The sequence below is a fragment of the Ambystoma mexicanum genome, chromosome 4p (genome assembly GCF_040938575.1).
Source record: "Ambystoma mexicanum isolate Mex_15411 chromosome 4p, UKY_AmexF1_1, whole genome shotgun sequence".
Classification (NCBI taxonomy): Eukaryota; Metazoa; Chordata; class Amphibia; order Caudata; family Ambystomatidae; genus Ambystoma; species Ambystoma mexicanum.
In genome coordinates this window covers 1153392524-1153414723 of record NC_090927.1, presented here as the reverse complement: position 1 = coordinate 1153414723, position 22200 = coordinate 1153392524, and the positions used below count along the sequence as shown (strand labels likewise).

Here is a 22200-nt window from a genome sequence, read left to right as displayed (position 1 = left end):
GTTTGCAAGGGTGTTTATTCTTAAGACATACAAAATGGCTGAAGCTAGGACCACCCTCTCTCAATACTTCCCTCGGTTTTCCCCTTCCCTAGCACAGGAGTCCTTAACAGATACCTATCGGTCTTCCCTCTACCTTGGCCTATTGGTGGTTTCCGAAAGGTGTTGGCTCACAGTCTCCCTAGGGATCTTCTAGCTATCCGTAAACTAGTCCCGCTTAGTGTTCTAGGGATGTTCTGCATGGTGCCTTCTTCCTCAGTGCTCCACCGGCTCGTCGTTCACACACTTTGCACCTGACCCTCTACCCTTTGTCCCGACATGTTCTCCTACCGCCGTATTCCTGCTGTCCCTCTGCTCTCACAATCCACCTTCATCACCTCCACCCTTAGATAGTACTATACTTCTAACTACTCCTAACCCCACCTACCACTCTAGTACTACTTCTACTACCAATTCCTTCCCGCCTCACTACTCCACCTTCTACTCCCACTCAGCCATTGACACTACTATTCTTGCTGCTTCACCTACTACCATCAGTTCCACTACTGTCACCCTCTTATACTCACTATGGTCCACTGCTACAAACTACAACTTCCTACTACCACTCCTCGTCTATGACTACTCCCAACTATTACGATCACCAGTACCACCTACTCCGTCACTATTCCACTCACTCCTTACTCTCATTCACAAACACCCCACAGACCCCCTCTCTCCAATAGTCTTGGCACTCCATTTGCTGTTGCAGCCTTTGGTCTCTCGGACGTCCTTTTTTGTCTCATGGTCCTCACCCAACTAACCCACACAGAACACTCACCAGGCGTACCTTAAAATATCCCAGCCCACCTCCCCCAACTGGCCAACTCACCCTGCCAAATACCTTACCATCCTTGAGGGGGTGTGGCAGGGGAAGGCTAAGGGGAGGGCTTAAAAGGGTGCATAAGCCCCACAGCTTTTCCATGTGGTCTTGGCAAAGAGAATGACATTGTCAGCAGAGGACTTGTTGCCCCTTGTGTCTTGGCTCTCGTGGGGCCCTTCTTTAATATTGTAATCCGTGGTGGGTTAGTGGGGTTCTTCCTTTCGCCAATGTTGTGAATTATGCCCTGTCCTGCAGCATTGGGTTTGTGTCTCCTCCAGTGTCTGTGACCGGTGTGGTTACACTTGTCGCATCCTGTGGCGTTGTGCAGACCATCACCCTGCCGTCCCGGCGTACAGCGTCTCCTTCGAGGCCTTGTCCCAATGCACTCTGATGCAGCCCTCGCGCAGCCACACCAGAGCCACCAGGTGAGGAAGGGTTGGGGGGGGGGGATTGTCTCGCCCAGACACCTTAGAAGGGAGGTGCGTACAGGCTCCCTCCTTCCTCTGACAAGGCCTGATCCCAGGCCTTGTCACACTGCATACATTGTGGAACTGGCCCCAAAGTGTGACTATTTTGGAAATAAAGCTTAGGTTAGACAGCACAGAGTCCAGCACTCATTCTTTGTCTGCACGAAACCTGCAGTCACTAGTGTGAAATCAGGCATTGTCGAATCAGCCCTTCATCCTTCTGAGGCCACTGAACTGGATAATAATAATAGCGAATATTATCAGTGACAAGAGACAGTACGCTTTGTGGTGTGCATTACATAAATGGCAATTGTGTAGCGTTATTTACCGGGCTTGTGGGCGAGATTGCCTGGTAACGGCCTGCCAGCCTGACCCATGGTAAGCCCGAGTAAACTGAAGGGCTTGGTGAGAGTCCACCATGGCCATTACAGGACAAGCCCGCTGGGAAATGCAGTAATTACCAATATTAGCACCTGGCAATGGGCTGGGTTGCTAGTAACACTTTCAGTTATTTCACAAAAAAGGAAAATGCCATTTTAGAAATGAAAGAAGGTGCCCCCAGGCAAAGCGCCTCTTTTATTTCATTGATGACTTGGGTCATTGCCAGGGAGGAAGGAACCTGGACAAGAGGACGGCATGAGGCAGAGTTGTGGGCCAAGGAGGGGGATGGGTGGCAGAAGGGAAGAAGAAGGTAGGTGCTGACACATACGCTGGTCAGAGGGAAATGGGTTAGCCATCGACTGCCGGGAGTGACCCTGTTTTTTTTGGCACTACCAATTCCGAAACAGTATTTATCTGCATGTGTACATATGAAGACAACGGAATAGGAACTTCCTATTGCTGCAGAGACGGAGGATAAACTTCCTTAACTAGGTGCAACAAATTGTTTGCCATACAAACCGAAGTCAAGAACTGATGAAATATGTTTGCCACAAGGAATAGTGAACTAATCACATGCCAGACAGTAAAAGGTGCTTGCAGTAGTTCTTTATTCAGATATTTACAGGGCAAAAACCAAGTAAATCACCAGAGAACAGGTTGGTGTACAAAAATAACTAAATTGTTGCCAGGTTCTTCATTCATCAGATCAGGTTCAAATCCTGGGATTAAATAAAATGTCAGTGTCCCTTGTGAACTTGCAAAAGGGGTCCATGGCAAATTTCCTCTCAGCTCCTGTTAATACCAAGGTTCTGGTCTCTCCCGGCGGTTTAACACAATGAAATAGGTGTGGAGATATTTGCAGGCTAGTTAAACCAAAATAAAAAGTTCCAAGTAGAACCTATCCCAGACGGTCCCAGCAAAGTATTAGTCTCCAGAACTCGCAGCTTTCTTGATGATAGTCTTATGCAGTTAGGGAAGGGTGGGATGCATGCTCCTTCTGGGTATCGCAACTGCAGTGTTGTTCTGTAGTCAGCGATATATTGGAAATGGTATGCCCAGAGTCAAAGGAAGACAGGAGGCTACCACAGACTAGGCCTTGTTCGTTCTGGGGCTCTCGAAGCATCCCTGCCTCATGACCTTGAGTCCATGGCTCTCCAACCCCAAATGCCTGGCTCTCCAACTCCAAATGCCTCCCATACCTGCTGCTTTGCTTCAAGATTGTACCATAGAATCTCTTCCCAAATATCGCTGACTCCAGACATACCTCCTTGTCCCTCTGCCATGTCCTTATTCCTCCACTCAATATATAGGACCTCCCTTCTCCTCCTTAATGCTACTCCACGCCTTTCCCATACAAATCTCTTCCCCCTTCTTTACTTCTTTCAATTCCTCCACTTCTCTTCATCTATTCTATTCTGAAGGGTTCTTATATAGCGCCTCATTCCCAAAGGCCTCAGGGCGCTCACATACGGATAAAACATAAAAAAACATACAAGTGACAACAATAGATATCTCAGGGCGATCAATCACATATCGATGGCAGCGATGGTTGTCTTGGGGTCGTTAATCAACTCCTCGATCAAAAAGGAAGGTTTTTAAACTATTTTAAAATTGTGCCAGTGACGGAATTAAACTGAGCGGAAGAGGAAGGGCATTCCACAGGGACGGTGCCCAGAAAACAAAGTTGGACTTGCCAATCTGATTCGGTAAAGTGCGAGGTTGTGTTAAAAGTTCTCGATTATTGGAGCGTAAAGAGCGCCTAATAGGGGCTCTCTCAATCCGAGATCTGAGGTATCTTGGAGCCTCACCAGATAGTGTCAAGCCCTGGGGATCCCTCCTGAGCTTCCTCCTCACATGTGTCTTCTATGGAACTTTCCTGCGCTTCGGATTCCTTCTTCCGGCGTGGTTTGCGAGGTTCCTTATGTTTTTTCTCCTTCTTCTGATGAAGGTAGGTGCGAGCTCCCACGGAGGCCACCTTGGTCTGACAAGTCACCCAAGACTAGGGGAACTCCGAGGAGCAAGCTCTCAAAATCGGGGGAAAAGCCTCTGTGGCACAAAAAACCCTTGATATAGAAATATTCAAGAAATCCTGTATAGAGTTTGTATGTGGACCACAATCTTCTTTTCTTGATGTAGATAAGTGTCCAGATAGAGCGGAAGATTAATGTATAAAAAAAATTGTAGTCTTCCAGATTCAACAGCAAGAATTCCTCCTTTCTCCAAGATGCAATGGATCTCTCAGACCGATACCTTGGTACTTCAAAGTGAGGAATTTATCCTTTCTAACAAGAATGACAAATAAGGAAAATATATAACCGGTGTGCATAGAATGAAAGGTAAGATGTGCTCAGTTCAAAGGAATAACTTGAGGATGAAAACAATAGAAGTCGTAATAAGGAAAGGTAAGAAAAAGGGAACGAGAACCGTCGGAACAAAGCTAGAGTGAAACTGAACAGGGCGCGGTAAGAGAAGGTAGCTGACTTTCTAGAGATAGAGAGATAGAGAGCAACTACAGGGATAGTCAGAACCCGGACTAAACAAACGTGCATGAGCAGGAAAAGACTTCAAAATAAGTAACAGAACACTGGATTGATGCAGAAAGGAAAAGCCGCAACGATTCAGGAAGGAATGCTGCGAGGGTGCGGGAAGCAATGTTGCGAGAATGCAGAAAGGAAAGCCGCGAGGATGCGGGTAGGAAAGCCGCGAGGATGCGGATAGGAAAGCCGCGAGGATGCGGATAGGAAAGCCGCGAGGATGCGGATAGGAAAGCCGCGAGGATGCGGATAGGAAAGCCGCGAGGGTGTGGGTACGAAAGCCGCGAGGGTGTGGGAAGGAAAGCCGCAAGGGTGTGGGAAGGAAAGCCGCAAGGATGCGGGAAGGAAAGCTGCAAGTTACAGAAATACTGTAAAAGATTACGAAAGACCAGAGAGTAACGACAAGCAGATGATCAAGACGTCAGAGAAAAGGAAAAGAAACGCTAACAGGAAAAAGAAAGCTAGAACTCCTGACAAAACAGAGGTCTGGCAGCGTATTCCCAGTAGAAGGATACAATGCAAAGAAGCCAAGTGCTCGCCCACCAATATAGTGGTGGCAGCCATCTTGGTGGAACACTAGACCGTTTGAACAACAACCTGAAACACCATGTTACAAGTACTTCCACTGCTGCCAACACTTCCAAGGGCGGCGTATGACAGATAGGCACTTATAAACAATACTTGATGCTTTAAAGGAGATTCTCCGCTTAATAGGAAGCCAGTGTCATTTGCTACGGCCATATGTATATGTGCCCACCTGTTCAGGCCACAGACTGCGAGAGCCGCCCCATTTTGAATTACCCGAAGTTTCTTTATATTTGCCTGGGTTTGCCCACAGTGCAAACAAAGAGGCTAAATAATCCACTTTTGAAATAACAGTTCCTGTGGCAATCAATGCCCTATTGTTTTCTGAAAGATATGGATGTATTTGCCATAGCAGTGTCATGTAAGCACAAGAGGTGCTCAGATATGAGACATGCTTCTTAAAAGTTAGTTAGGAGTCAAAAAAGACTCAAGTGTTTTTACAGACTCTGACACCTCAATGGTGTTAACCGCAATAGAAAAAGAACTATAATGAGAATCCAGGTTCTTCAATTCTGTACTGGTACCCATAATCATAAATTATTATTATTTTTGTTATCATTAAGGGCGAGGGAATTCATTGCCATCCAGAATTGGATGTCCTCAAAAACCTCACTTACTCTTGCTGAATCCTCAGCATACTACCCAGTTAGTTCCAGGATGATCTGGGTGTCATCAGCATAATTAGTGAATACCACACCCAAATCATCCAGGAGGTCGAATAATGGTCTCGATTAAATGTTAAATAACAAAGGCGAGAAGCAGGATCCCTGGGGTACCCCACACACCATCGGGACCTGATTCGACGGAAAATCTTCCTTTACTACTCTTGCAAACCTGGGACCAAGAAATGATTTAAGCCATTGAATGGCCATGTTGGAGCATTTCCCAATCTCGGCCAATCTCTCTGCCAATAGTCCATGATCGACCGAATGAAAAGCGCAGAGAGATGGAGTAGCAGCAGCAGAACCAGGCCACCCCTATCAATGACTTTAGTTACATTACACTTCATATTTAGGACTGCTGTCTCAGAGCTGTGCATCTTGCGGAAACCTGATTGACAAGAGGCAAGAATTCCTTCCTGTTCAACAAACTCCTGATACAGATTAGAGGCCAATGTATCCATGATTTTCAACAACAAAAAAAAGAACATTTGTAATTGGTCTATCATTTCTGTATCGTCGGCATCATGATTCTATGTCAAGACCGGAGGCTCTGATTATGCTTTCTCTTCAACTTTACTGTTCAGCAGCAAAGAAAACATTACCAAAGAACATGAATACAAATCTTATAAAAACTACAATAACCATGTTTTTTGAACATTTGTAGTTCATTTCTATTGGTCTCCAACTGACCACGTGACCACGTGACAATTCCTCAACCAATAAACCAGTCCTCAATGAACAAAAACTCCTGTCCTCTTTCCCTTCTTCCTCTTTCTTTGCTGCTCGGCAGCGAGTTAAGTACTTTTCTTCTATATTTCATATTTCGAACTGTGTGCATGCATGTTAATTTCACCTAGTGTGACGAGTTGTGTTTACGATATTAGGCGGAACATTTCCGCGACGGAAAGGCGGCTCTGAGGAGCGGCGACCGCGACGGGGCTGGTGCTCCGGCGGCCGCAACGCCGACGATCCGTCATAGAGGGCACTATATAACGGAAGGGAGAGCGCGACGGGACCGCGTAGTTCCGGCGCTCTCTCCTTCGTTCTTTTTCGTGTGTTGGGTTCATTTCAAAGCGGACTTTCTGTGACGAACGTTGTGTGATCGCAGAGTGAGATTCTCTGATATATATAAGATTAAGGGCTCAACAACACGCATCGCTCGAGCGTAGCGTCCTGTTACCAGCTCTACAGCGCCCCTGCAGGCAATATTCTGTCACCGCACCAAAATCGGGCACAGTCCCAGGTAAAACCTGTGAATTTGAAACCTATTACTATATTTGGATATAAATTAAACCAAGAAAATCCTGGTATACATACTTATATATATTTGAATATATATATATATATATATATATATATATATATATATATCATAACATAACACTATTCCCCAGGGCCTGGGAATCATGAGTTCCTCTAGTGATGAGGGGAAGGCTGGGGTCAGCCAAAAGAGGAGCCATTCAGAAATGAATGTTGTCTTCCAGAAAGCCCTGGGGGCTTCTCTGGGACATAATCCGCAGCAGATAGCGCTGATGGAGGATTGGCTCAGACTATCCCAGGGCCTGGAGGCGGATAAGAGCCTTAAGGCTCGGATGAAGACAAAAGGGGGCAGTAAGTTAGCTCGCAGGGCGGATGAAGCCCACACCCCCCCGAGCACTCCACCTAAAAAGAAAGGTGGCAAAAGAAAGAGAAAGGGTAAGACGGTGCCTTGCAGGGGACGAGTATCATCCTCAGATTCCTCAGAGGAGGGCGAGAATGATTGGGAGGAAGAATACCCCGAGGAAGAGGAAGTGTTATCTATATCCTCCTCAGGCGATGACCAGGAAGCGTTAAAGAAAAGGAAGAAAGAGGAGGAGGAGATAGCAGATGAAGGGGATTTCGATCCAGAAACTCTGATCCATCCCAGATCCTCAGAATGGGAACCTCCCAAGAGGATTTCGGCATATCTAAAGAAGCGCCTGAGAGCGCCATTAGCCAAAGAGGCTAGAAGCAAGATGAGGGCGGAATGCCCCAGACCTCTTCTCCCTGAGGGAGCGGCAGACACGCCGGTAATAGATGAAAAAATGATAACTTTTATGAGTAAGTTTACCAAAGATGTGAGGAAGGGCCTGGACAGATCCTGGCGTTCGTGTCAGGACAAGATGTTGGATATGACGGGGCCCCTCACAAAGATTCTCCAGATGGGAGAAGAAGCGAAGACAAAAGGAGAGCCAATTGACCCGGCAATCCTTATCGGATGGACACAGAGGGCGATATGCATGTTAGGAAACGCTAATCATGCTATTACTACAGAAAGGAGGAGATCGTTGCTAGTGAAGATTGACCCAAAATTGAGTGAATTAGCCTCCTCAGAATCTGCCACTTCGGCAAAAGGGAAGTTGTTTGGGGACTCCTTCATCAAGGAGCTCACCAAATTTGTAAATTCATATGCAGCTTTAGATAAAGCTCAAGCCTCTCTTAAAAGAGTGTTCGGAAGACAGATTTTTGGACGGGCCAGCAGAGGGAGGGGTCGTTCGGCTGGCCGGTTCCAATACAATCGATCCTATCATGACAGATCACAATGGAGAGATTATGAGGAACGCAAACAAACACCGTTCTTCCCTTCGAGAGGTAGAGGAAGAGGCAGAAACTGGCGAGGTGAACGTCAGCAGAACAATCCAGGTGAGACTACCAATCCCAGGTATAAATACCATAGAAGTGGGTGGGAGAACCGCTCAATTTTTACACAATTGGTTGAACATATCAGGGGATACCTGGGTGATTCAGACTGCGCAAGGTTTTTATATAGATTTTCTAGATACACCCCAGCAGGAGAAACCACCAAAGGGAATAGTTTTGAACAGAGGAGACAAAATATTGTTAGAAAGAGAGTTGAGAGGTTTGGTAAACAAAAAAGCCATACGTCCAGTATCAGATAAGTCAAAGGGTTACATAAGCAATATGTTCCTAGTAAAAGGGAAACACAAGACAAGACCAATAATCAACCTGAGAGGTCTAAACAATTACGTGGTATACAGACACTTCAAAATGGAGGGGATACACCTACTAAGGGATATTCTAATTCAGGGAGACTGGCTAGCCAGAATAGACTTGAAGGATGCATACCTGACTATTCCCATAGCAGAGGAACACTGCAGATTTCTGAGATTCATCTGGGGAGGAACGACATGGGAGTTTCGATGCCTACCATTCGGACTGGCATCAGCCCCATGGTGTTTCACCAAGATGATGAAACCAGTAGTATCGCACCTCAGAGCTCAAGGGATACGACTCATAATTTATCTAGACGATATATGTCTGATGTGCCAGGAGAAGGAGACACTGGTAGGACAAGTGCAATTAACAATAGAATTATTAGAAAACCTGGGCTTCATTATAAATTGGGAGAAATCCAGCTTAATCCCAACACAGAAGATGGAATTCCTAGGGTTCATAGTGGACACGAAACAGGGAACCCTCAGTTTACCTATTCACAAAGTGAACGAGATCAAGAAACAATTGAGACACACACTAGCAAAGGGAGAAATATCACTGAGGGACATAGCAAGATTAGTAGGACGCCTTGCGGCTTCAATTCAAGCAATCTTCCCGGGGCCTCTACATTACAGGGCACTCCAGAGATTGAAGATATATCACCTCAGAAAGGGCGCTTCATACGAATCAAAGGTGAACATCTCACCAGAAGTGAGGGAAGAGTTGAATTGGTGGCTCATTCATATGGATGCATGGAACGGGAGAGCCATATTTGGTTCATCCCCGGACCTGATCATAGAATCCGACGCCAGCAGATGGGGCTGGGGAGCCCGTTGCGGGAATCTATCGACAGGGGGCAGATGGTCGGATCAGGAGACGAATCTCCATATAAACTGTCTAGAATTACTGGCCGGATCTTTTGCAGTCAAATGCTGGACACAAGAGAGAGTTCAATGTTGTGTCCTTCTAAAGATGGACAATATCTCGGCAGTCAGATATATCAACAGACTGGGAGGGACAAGATCCAGAATTCTTGCGGAACTAGCGAAGGAATTTTGGGAACTTTGTCTGGAAAGAAGAGTTTCAGTGAGAGCAGAATATCTGCCGGGCCAACAGAATGTAGTGGCCGACTGGAACTCCAGATACCTCAGAGACACCAGCGATTGGAAACTGGACGAGATGGTGTTCCAGGAACTAATGTCTCGATGGGGTCCATGCCAGATCGATCTATTTGCATCGAGATTGAACAGACAATTACCCCGATTTTTCAGCTGGAGACCGGACCTGGAGGCAGAGGCGATAGACGCTTTTCTGCAATACTGGGGCCATCAGAGGAACTATGCATTTCCCCCGTTCTCCATGATAACGAGGACTCTTGCTCAGGTGAGACGTCAGAGGGCATCACTAATCCTAGTAACGCCAGATTGGAGAAGTCAGGTATGGTTTCCCAGTCTACTGGAGATGACTTACCAAAACCCACTGGCCTTACCCAAGGGAGAATTAATAATACGAGATCCCAGAGGTCTCAGTCACCCTTTGGTGAGGTCAGGAGGGATCAACCTGTTAGCGTGGGCGATTTCAGGGGATCTTGGATTAGGCCAGGACTATCGAATGAAGCTGAGAACATCATCAACGAATCCTGGGCCCCCGGAACACACAAGGCTTATAGATCAGCATGGGCTAGATGGAGTAGCTGGTGTTTGGAGAGGAACATACATCCCGATGGAACGGATGTAGTACATGTAGCAAATTTTTTAGCTCAGATGGCAGCGCAAGGTAAGGCTTATAGAACCATTAACACGGCCAGATCTGCGATATCGGCTGGACATCCTAGAGTTGATGGACTAGCGATTGGGGAACACCCATTAATTTGTAGACTATTAAGAGGAGTAAAAATGATTAAACCGCCTAGCGAGAGATAGTGAATTATGGGATGTAGATAAGGTCCTGAGACTATTTTTGACATGGCCAGATAATCAAGATTTGACACGTAAAGCAATTTCAGGTAAATTAGCTATGATTTTATGTCTGTTAGCATGTAAAAGATCTTCTGATATCAGAGCACTGGAGATTAATAGGAAGAATATGTCCCCTAATGGAGTGATCTTCCTCATTTCGAAGAGGACTAAGACAGGTTTGAAATCTATTTCATATGAAGCTTTTCCAAATCAACCAAAATTATGCCCAGTTAGATGCATAAAGGCATACGAAGATATGACGAGGGAAGTAAGACCCCAGGGGATAACTCAACTATTAATAGCGATTTGTAAACCTTTTAAAGCGGTTAGACCGGCGACCATAGCCAGATGGCTTAGGTGGGTGATGGCAGAAGCAGGCATAAATATTGAGAAATATGGCGCTCACTCAGTCAGAGGAGCGATAGCTACTAAGGCATATAACATAGGTGCTAGAGTAGAAGATATTATGAAGTCGGCGGATTGGTCGAATGAATCGATTTTTAAGACTTTCTATTTTAAACCTTTAGAAAGTGCAACATCGTTAGTGGTAAGTAAGCTTTGAACAAGCATAATCAGAGCCTCCGGTCTTGACATAGAATTCAGATTTTCCACACATTCGTTACAGAAAGTCATAATTCTATTAAAGACACGGAGGCGAAGGATTATCCCACCCGATCAATCGTAAGAATGAGATGTTTACATAACATGTTTCTGGTATTATTATGCAAAAAAAAAAAAAAAAAATCGCATAAGAGGTATAATGAATATGATGATGTTGCTAATGATCAATGTTTATACAAGTTGTTACTAGATGTGGAATTTTACGATTGACCCACCCTGTATCGACTTATAGTCACTGTTCTAATTTATGTTTTTCTCTAGGGACGATGTCAGATGGCAAACAAGTAGGAAATTGAGAAAGGAAGAGAATATCAAAGACGTACAGAACTCATCCTCGCAGGGTCAAAGAAAGAGGAAGAAGGGAAAGAGGACAGGAGTTTTTGTTCATTGAGGACTGGTTTATTGGTTGAGGAATTGTCACGTGGTCAGTTGGAGACCAATAGAAATGAACTACAAATGTTCAAAAAACATGGTTATTGTAGTTTTTATAAGATTTGTATTCATGTTCTTTGGTAATGTTTTCTTTGCTGCTGAACAGTAAAGTTGAAGAGAAAGCATAATCCTTCGCCTCCGTGTCTTTAATAGAATTATGACTTTCTGTAACGAATGTGTGGAAAATCTGAATTTTCTTTTTTGAGCAATGGTGATAGCCATGCTTCCTTAGGAATTTCGGGGACATGGTCCTCCATAAAAAAGCGATTTATGAAACTGGTAACATAGGAAACAAAAGAAGGCAGGTACTCTAAAGAGGAGGCTGGAAAAATGTCTCCTTTACAAGAAGTCGGCTTCCTTCTTTTTACAGTGTCTATATTAGTTGCATCAGATATTTCTTTAAATGAGAAACATGTGGATGAGTCACAGACTAATATTGATTGATCTTTTCTATAATCAGGAACTTGTTTCCCCTAGCCATAATGGAAGCTTGATGCTGAACAATTATCTGTATGAAGCCATCATGGATTTTTTTACACCAGTCATTATCGATATTAACATGTGGCTCTGATAATGGACCTTTAAGTTCATGTAAAATGACAAACAGTTCTCTTGAATTTAAGCTGGCTGTCATGATACGCTCATTTAGTTTGGCCTCTTTGGCCTTGATTATAGTAGTCTTGAGGCTTTTTACTGCTACTTTGTAAATATCAAGCGTACAGGCCGAAGGATGCTTCTCCAGCTACGTTCTGCTACAAGTTTGGTTTTCTTAGCCGCCGCAACTTCTGACGTGAACCATGGATTAATTTTTGTTCTTTTTAAAGATAACACTCTTAGCGGTGTTAAAGGCCTTATTGGTTGTCTTCTGAAAAAGAACAGCAAGATCCTCTATAAATAAATTAACTTCTTTAGGCAAAAGATTGGGTGTAACCAGTGCTTCAAAAGCCTCACGCGTGACCCTCTGGGTATTTCTGGTTGGAATTAGGTTTGGGTATTGTATGTTATCTTTGATAATATTACATGAAAAAAAGTCAAACTGGATGCAGAAATGATCTAATCAAATCCAGCGGTATGTCTTTATATGTGAGATTACTCTGGACTGGGTTGAGATAAAAAATCAAGTTATCTCCCTTACATGAGTGGATGTGTTCACGTGCTGTTTAAAGCCCAGACCATTTAGAATATTCAAGCGGGAGGATGCAGCTTGATCAGAAGGATCATTGGTCCATAGGTTAAAATATCCGAGAAACAAAAGAAGACAAAGGTTTTAGAGCCGGCCCAAGAAAGGTTAAGAATTGTTCTTCCAATAGAGGTGTCAATTTAGGGGGACGATATAATATCAGAATATTAAGTGTTGTTGTAGGAGTCGGGACCAATTTAAGTAGCATGGAAGTATCATGGAATCATAAGCATCCAGTTCTGGTATTGCTGAATAAAGATATGCCAATCTTTTTTTAAAAATAAATTATGGCCACACCACCCCCTCTTGCATCCTCACGATCTGAGTGCAAGATACTATAACCATCATGGGTTGCTAATTTAGCAGCATGAGGAATGCTTTCTGAAGCCAAGTTTCTGTAATCACCATGATGTTAGTTCAACTGCAGGGCAGACAAGTGAGCGGGTATTCGTTAAGTGTCACGCTTCGTCCCAGTGCTGGAGTCCCACTGAGGGCCGTTACGTTCTTTCTGTAGTGACAGTCTAGCCTTGTTCGGCTCGGACACATCTAATACTGGCCACGCCTCCAGCTCCGAGCATTGCAACTTCCTAGTTACATTACGCTCTCTGCTCGCTACATTATTTTTCCAGTTCCTTTTGCCGACCTCGTTCTTTCCAGCCCAGCCAGGTAGACTCTCGCTGCCCGCTCAGGACGGTCCCAACTGCCAGTCATGCAGGGCATTTACAAGTCGTTGTCGACAATTTCTTTGAGTGGAAGCAATAAAATCGAATCGGGAGTTCATTGCAGTATTATCATATTAAAAAGAAAAATCAGAAACCTGGAAACCGTGAGGTTGTAGGAGCAAATACAATTAAAAAATAATTATAGTGGAAGATAGGACCATGACCAGAGACAGCAAAGTAACAGTGGCATGTACTGTGCACTAACCGGCACAAACCGGTTTCGAGGCGCCGCGCTAACGCGCCCGACGTCATCTAAAGAGAGTGCAAGAACTACAAAGATATTGGGATTTGTAGTTCATGCACGAAAAACGAGGAACAATGCCATTCAGTGCAGGAACACAGTAAGAGAAGAGCAAAACAAGGTATTAAACGTATTATTCAATAAAATCATGTAATATAAAATAATTAAAAATAACTTTTCAATGATTCGTTTTGATATTTACATTTCATCCAAATTAAGGTGCATAAAATTAGCAGCTAGAGTAAGCATAAGGCAAAAATATTTTGCGTAATTACTCTTATTACCATCTCTCGCCTTCTTCTACTTCACCGCCTTGATGTTCTGCCATATTTTGCTGTCACTTCTCTTCATCAATCTGAGAAGACTGCTTGCGATATAAAGTCAACTAAGGCCTATGGGCTTGCGACTGTAAAACTCACAAAGCTGCTTGAACAGGACTTTGAGGCAGAGCACTGAAGACTACAGGCCTCAAATTTGAGGTATCTGAATAGGACTTGTACATTTAGAGGCCATCGATCTCTTTGAATAGCTAACCATGAATTCTGAATTTGCTGCATTTCTTTTTTAACTTGCGCTGGGGACAACAAAACAAATTATTAGTAGTTCTCATTTTGTCTACAGCAATAGCCAGAATTGATTGTTCCAGCAAATTGTTTTTATCAAACTTTATCAGGGAGTACTAAAGTACATTCCGGAGGATTTTAAAAAGGGACGCCCTGAAGTCCCCTGCCCTTTGAATGTAATAGACTTGGGGACTGAAATAATAGCTGACACAAATAATTCCAATATAAAGTCTAAATCTTTTCTGTGTGTTTTGACATGGGAAAGCCCTTTGAAATCTTGAACTTGTGTGTTATCTGCATTCTTCTCCTCTTTGTTCTTCGATTTCGACCAGTATCTTTGTATAGGGTTCTTAGTGGTTTCAAACGTTCTCGTTTGCTCAAGATAAAATCAGGGAAGTACTGGTAACAGAATGCCAAACAGACAACTCTCTTACAGATCCTGGCAGGGCCTCGGCTGAGACAGATTAGACTTTGTTATAAACACCTTGGAGTTGTCCTTGTACTACCCGTAAAACAAAAAAGGTGACAGCTAAAAGGTTTGGAATTAATCCTAACTTCTGGAATTACTCTGGGCAATGCTCTAGACCATCGTTCTTCACCTCCAAGCCATTACAAAAGGGGAAAGACCATATGCAAATCAGGCTTGGTTCCACCATAAACGGGGCAGTCCAGCTCAAACTGCTTGGTCACTTTCCCTTCTGCATGAGACCATAAGCATCCCCAAACATGTTTCGGCTTTGTTTGTTGTTTGGCCTAACAGTGAGGAGTGGCTTGGGTCTCTATGTCCAGAAGGCACGGGACACACATCTGGGCATTCACATCCCACTCAGGTGGACTTACGCAAAACAAAAGAGGTGATAGCTGGAAGGTTTGGAATTTATCCTAACCACTGGCATTGCTCTGGTCAATCCTCCAGACCATCGTTCTTCACCTGCCAAGCTATCACAAAAGGGGAAAGACCATATGCAAATCAGGTTTGTAGTACCCGTAACAGTGTTAGCAACTATCAATCAATTATTCTCTTTGCATCTTATGAGATTATTGAAGTCTGTAAATTCGCACAGCACAACTGATGTAACTTTTTGTTTCATTGACCATTTCATGCAAGCAAAATCCCAAAAGGTTCTTTTTCAAACGTTCTGTACATAAAAGGCCTGGAATTTATTGTGGTGAAGTATCCCCATCAAACAGCTGAAACCACAGAGTCTATAATGTTATGTTCACATTCACAGGAGCGACGAGGCAAAAGAAAGAAAAGCCACCCAGAAGACCAGAGAGGAGATTCTGCTTGAGTTGAAAGAAGGACACTGACCAACAGTGCATGCTCAATGCCAGAATTAACTTGAGTACTGCGGACCTGCAAGAGAAACTGAAGGTGCCACCAGACGAAACCGCTAGGTATCTCAACAGGAAAGGCATGTAGATGTCAGACATTAGGGCCATAATACCAGACAGAGATTGCATGGGAGAGAGAAGATGAACAAACTGCCGAACACCGCTAAAGAGGCTAGGCAGTACAGACATGCCAGAAGAAGAGACCACTGGAGTGCGGTATCTCATGAGGGCAACTGTGAGGTTGGCACATCATAACCCGAGTTAGGAGACCACCCGCGCTCCGAAGGAAGGAGGAAGACAAATGGAAAAAGTGACTGAGAGGTAGTGGTTAAGTACCAGGAATTTCCCCAAAAGAAAGTGTTGCCATGAATCCCAAAGTTAATCCTGGCCCTAGAGGAAGGTCTACAACCATGCCCTGAACATGAAGAGAAAAATTCCAGAATGAACATTGAAATTTAAAGAGAAAATTCCCAGGCATCCAGTGAATATTGTGAGAGATAAAACATGTAGTTAATCTTTGAGACACAAAAAACGTATGTGTTTGTGTGCAAGAGAGGGACAGAGTGAGAGAGTGAGATAATGTGATATATATATACATATATATATAAATGAGAGAGAGAGAGAGATCTCACTGTAAATCATGGAGCCAGAAGAGACTGTTTCCAAGCATACACAAGACACTTTGAGAGAGAGGGAGATTTCTAACATCATTATTTGCAGGAATAGGTTACACAAAGTCTGGGAGCTGGGTTTACATAGATTGGATGACTAAGTCCAACTCACCAATACACATTTACCAAGTTGGAAAGACATTGTGGCTGAAATTATTTGGACTTTACAAAAATGAAGAAGCCAGGGTAGTTCATGAGCCATTACTCACAGAGAATAGGTTCCAAACAGGGGAGTTAGAGTACATCTAGTTTTGATTTATATAGCACCTATGGTTATCATATACCAGCCAGGGGCTAATGTTAGTATGTACATACTTAAAGCTTGCTGTACGGTCTTAATTCTATGGCTGAATTGCAACAAAGTCAGGCTTGACCCTGGCCAATACTATTGCTATAGTAGCTAGAGTAACTGATGAAGGCTGCAGGTGAAGTGTGGGAGTAATCCTCTTCAACTTTGAAGAAATTGTCTTTGATGAATGAGGAGGAAGTAGAAAGCCTGATGTCCAGTGAACAAGGAACAAAAGTGTTTAGATCCAGTGCTACAAGTCTCCTGGTCCAAACACATCACCTTGACCCAAAAGGGAAGTAATATCTCCAGACTTTACTAAAGCTCAAATAAACAATCCCCTACTTATACATGCATATGTACAATATTCCTCCTATGATTGAGCCGAGAAGAACAGTATTCTGAACACAAAGGAGTGGTTTATTATATCAAGTGGGAGCAGGCACGAAAGGCGACAGACAACTTCAACCGCAGTCAATTGGCTCAAAAACGTTTGGAAAAAAGTTATGGATCTGGCCCAAGCCAATCGCACAACAACATATGTAGCAGTGGCTAAACACAAGGTCACATATTGAGCCATTTCTACTGACCCGGCTTCTGTATGAAGATTAAAGTTTGTCAGACCTGCGAAGTGTACATAGTAAAGATGTCCCCAGAGCTCTTTTACATACTCCCCCTGGCATAGAGAGACCTTTAGCAACAAACAGTGTGTTTCCACTTCATCATTCAAAAAATACCTTTCTTTATATATTAAGTATACTGGCCCAAAGCTTTTCCCTGTATGCAACACTATCACATAAACACATGCTAATCCCTTACTTTAGCTTGGTAGGGTTACCCCAAGAAATAATCAGTGAGCAGGGTACCTCCTTTATGTCTAGATGATGGGAGGCGAAGAAAAAGATTTGAAGAATAAAAGCTTATGTAGATCTATTTATTCATGTCCAGCCAGAAAGCTTGGTTGAAAGGTTATACAAAATGTAAAAATACTTATTGAAGATGATGATCAACAATGACAGATAAAATGAGGATGTTAGTTTAGTTTTCAATGTTAGCTACAGGATGCACATGGAAATACAAACCAGAACGGGCTGAGAAAGCAGGAACCCTCCTCTTGCATCCAAGATTTAGTAGAAGAGCCCAACCCAGGAGACATTCTATTTAAGGCAATATTAATGGCCTCATTGACCAGGAGATCTAAATATAGTTTCAATAGTGGGGATTACAGGATAGGCACACCTAGGGTAGGCAAGGTGGCAAAGGGCTGGATGGTGCCTGGAAGACTCCAGTCTTAAATGTTTCTGGTCAGGGCGGCGGACACAAACAGCTTCAGAAACATCTCCTTCACCCCCATGCAAGCCAACAGATTCAAGATTAGTGCCTAAGGTTGGCATATGAAACGCCAAAAGAAGTTCCAGCAGGAAAAGGAGTCTGGCCTCTCTCATCAAGTATGTGAAAACATGAAGGATGGCTGTTTCAATGCTGCAGTAAACATTCTGAGAAGGTTTAAAGAGCCTAGTTGTTTTACACATTTTACAGAGGTACAGAAGGGATGAGATAGGATGAATATTAATAAAGTGGTATGTACCCAAAGGTGCTTAATAGTGATCAAATGTGATCCGATTTCAAACAACTGGAAAAGAAACTCTGTTACCTGGAGGCCTTCATTATGTATAGGGAACAGGGTGGTGAGTTAGAAGCAATCTAGGTACAAATCCAAGCAATTTAATTATCTTGGGGCAGAATAAGTCACAAGGGTTGCTAAGGCAAAAAAATCAACAGAAGCTAAAAGAATCACAAGAGGTGTAATGGGACGAAATCTTCGAACATTCTCGCGGTGCACAGGATCTGTAGTGAAAAAAAGTATGCAGAATGTGTCTATATTTTCAACAAGCACCCACAGCACTGTGTTGTAGCACACTACTACTTAATAGAAGTGTGGCTATGTGGCTATACATGCTCAAAACCTTTATCAAAGCAAGAAAGTGAACTTGTTCAGGGCTAACCAGATGTTCATAAACAATAGTACATCACACATTATTTCTCATAATTTAAACTTATACCAACCTCTGTGGCAAGGTCAGCTCGAACTCTGACAGTACACCTCCTCACAGCAGTTTGAAATGTAAAGCTGATCACACCTTTGACTTTACACAACGCTTCTTCGCAGAGATTTCTGTTGTGCTAATTGTTAAATTGGAGACAAAATGTAGGCACAGGTTTAATAAAAATATGCTTCCACCAGGTCTCTGTACTGTAACAACATGCACACAGTAATACGGAACCACAGCATGCATCACCAAACCATGGCAAAAACAAAAGAAAAGGGTGATCATAGCACCAAAACGCTGTGCAAGTCATTTATTTATTAAGATGTACGATTTATTACAAACCTTAAGGTTTTAAAATAATCAAATCAAATCACATTTTAATCTTAAAAGGCAATAAAAACACACCAAACATCACAAAACCATCCAGTGCCTTGTTATGGAAAAGTTACTTTCTCCAGCATTGGATCTTTCATTTATTCACATGCTGTTGAATATTCCTAGTCATCATGCTGGGAATCCTCAGTAACATTAAAGCAGTCTACCTTTACATTTCTAAACTGCTCGTCATGTTAGTGCTCCATTAGTCTCATTTTGGCTCTTAGTGCCCAAGCCAATTTGACAGGTCCCCTTAACTCCTCCCTTGGTGACCATCTTCAGATTTATTACCGCATTTAAGTGTTGGGAGTCTTCAATAACTCTTGCTTATGGAAATTCAACACGTTTTGTCTATTGTTCACTTGTTTTATTTCCATCAAATCTTTGGTTTGGTCCTTCGTCGCTTCTCGCCTACGGCGGTGAAGTTCGGCCTATTCCATTGCCTCCAGATTTACCTATCTTTCATCTGAGGATTTCAAGAGTCCATGGAGATGACAGACACAAGGAAGAAACGCCTATTCAAGGCGTGCTCGACTTTTAACCTTAAAAACATTTAAATCGAGGATCTTCATGAAAAGTGTCTTTACTTCTGTAACCGGACCATGACTTCACCCGTTGTACCATCTGCCAGTCGTTCTCATCCAAGACCTGCAAGGACCACCAGCGGAGGTTAGTGGCCTGGTTGGGTGAAAGTGCTGGGGTCTCGAACTCGGCCTCTGTAGTTATGCCTCTGCCAGCCACAGCAGACCCATAGAGCACACTCCCTCATCCAAGAGGTTGAGGTTCTACGAAGAATCTTCCCATGGGAAGCAGGCAAACACGGGACATGGATCGCATGCCCGGGCTGCCCGCTTGTCGATGATGTTGTTTACTTCTCCAACTACGTCGACTGTCACCTTGTTGACCACTTCAGTGCCAAGAACGCTGTCTTCGGCAGCTTCGTCATCCAAGCACTCTTCAGAAAAGTGACATTTGTCCACGACTAATGTTGGTCTGTCTACGCTGTCGACAACCCACAGTCTGACAAAATCCTCATGGACAACAAAGTCCTCTTCAAAGACGTCCATCGTCCTGTCGATGACTCCGTCGACCACCTGGTCGACGACCAAGACAACAACTGTGGCAATCAAACTCATTGTTTCAGTTCCGTCAACCACTTTGTCTTCTACTCCAACTGCTTAGTTGCCACCTAGACCCAAATCGTCACCGAGCAAGTCTGCATCATCGATGACCCCTGTCCAATGGCCCTTGGTCTCCACCTTTCCAAGGTGAGCGCTGTGGACAGAGATGTCCCATCTGCATTGCCTTCCCTGTCCAGGCCAACTGGTGGCTCAGTCACCTATTTCACTGGCTCTGTAGGCACCGCCTGCAGTTCCCCTTCTATCCATGGCCCTTCGTGAGCAACTACTTCAGCAGGGTGCGGATTCGGACATGGACGCGACAGAGGGTGTATCTTACGACGACAGATGAGGTGAAAGCTGTACCTCCTGTTGTGGACATGCTGCCTCTGGCATCACCAAAGCAAGGCCTTCCTCTACCAAAAAGCCCTACTCAACCTCCTCCTTGGCACTTGTCCCAATGGGCAAGCCCCCTGGGCCTCCAAAAGCTCCTGTGCCCTTCTGCTTAAGGGATCTGTCCACACTATAAATACTAGTTTGGGAGCTGCAGTGACGGCTTCCTGATCCACCCTTGCCTTCTCCAATCCAACCCTGTGGTTTTCCCTGCCAAGCATAGTTCCTCCGCCACCCTCGGGACCTCTTCAAGGGGTTCCACTTTTGCCACCATTTACCCTCCCAGATAAAGACTCCGACAACTATCCAATAGATGGTTTTCCAGGCACACACTCTACAGATGAGTTTGAAGATCTCGTGCCAGGTGATGGTGAGCCAGCGGACCTACCACCAAGAGATTCACTTCCCGACGAGATTGACTCCTTTCATGTCACAAGTTGCAAAGCTCTTTGATCTTCTACTGGAGGAGCAGGAAAAGGAGGGATTCCTGTATCAATGGTGGGAGTCTGCTAGAAAATCAATTGTGGCCATTGCGGTAATAGTTAAAGATAAACTGATTTAATGTTACTGAGGATTCCCAGCCTGACGACAGGGAGTATTCAAGAGCATGCAGATCTATGAAAGAAACTAATGCTGGAGAACACGAGTTACAGGTAAGTAACTCCCATTCATCATGAGAATTGTTTTCGTCTAGCCAGGTCCCAATGAGTCCTGGCTACTACCTCTCCTCAAGAAACCCTCTCTGCACCCACTATCTCCCAACTACCAGCCCATCATGACAGTACCCTTCATACTAAAGATTCTAGACAGAGCAGCTTATAACCAAATACAGCTATACCTGAAACAAATCACGTTAGGGATGCGTCAATCAGATTTCCGGACTGGCCATGGTATGGAATCAGCACTACTAGATCTGAAATGCCCACCCGATGCAATCAGAGATGAGGGCAAACCAGCTCTCCTCCTTCTTGATCTATCAGCCGCTATCGACCTATTAGATCACAAAACACTTGGCCATCATCTCACAGCCTCAGCCAATTTCTTGCTGGATGTAACAAGATGGATCGCATCCTTACTAGCAGACAGATTCATGAGAGTCTTCTCAGAGATTGCCAGCGCCCTACCCATCCCCATTCCCTGTGGAGTCCCCAAAGGATCATGCATTTCCCTGTCACTTTATAACATTCACCAAGTCCCTATTCGACCTCGTGGACACCCACGGCATATTCTACACCAACTATGCACACGACACCCAGATTCTCCTTCCCTCGTCAGGCTTCCGCTACGAAGACTCCCTTATCAACAAAATCTATTCCACAATTCAGAAACTTACCTGTGCCTAAATGACCAGACTGAGATACTGCTAGTAGGTTCCCCGTCCACGATCAAGAAACTTAGTGCTCAATTCACCTCTTTCACCATAGATGGAATACAGATACTCATCCCGTCCACTGTAAAAACACTAGGGTCTACCCAGATGGCACCCTTTCCCTTACCAAGCAAGTGAATGTGAACACCACCACATCAGCATATACAGCTAAACTTATCAAAGCAGCCAGACATTTCCAATCACCGGACAGCTGCCTGACCCTCGACCGAGCAATGATCGGTGTAAGACTGGATTACTATAATGTCCTCTTTGCAGGAACGTCTAAACAAAACCTGAAGAAATTACAGATAATCCAAAACAATGCTCTACGAGCTGCCTTGAACATTCGAAAAAGAGACCATATCTCAGCTGCGGGAAAGAAAGCTTACTGGCTACCAATATGGGAAAGGATCGTCTTCAAGACTTA

At 44.1% G+C, this 22200-nt stretch overlaps 1 protein-coding gene across 2 annotated transcripts in view; it reads right to left on the bottom strand.

Annotated features, from left to right (window-relative positions):
* The window catches only part of LOC138453688 (armadillo repeat-containing protein 1-like), a 264412-nt gene that overhangs the window by 126818 nt on the left and 115394 nt on the right, over positions 1 to 22200 (bottom strand). For both annotated transcript variants that reach the window (XM_069606755.1, XM_069606754.1), the window contains exon 5: positions 18535 to 18651. In XM_069606755.1, the coding sequence (XP_069462856.1) occupies positions 18535 to 18651 (117 nt within the window). The remainder of the gene's footprint in view (positions 1 to 18534; positions 18652 to 22200) is intronic.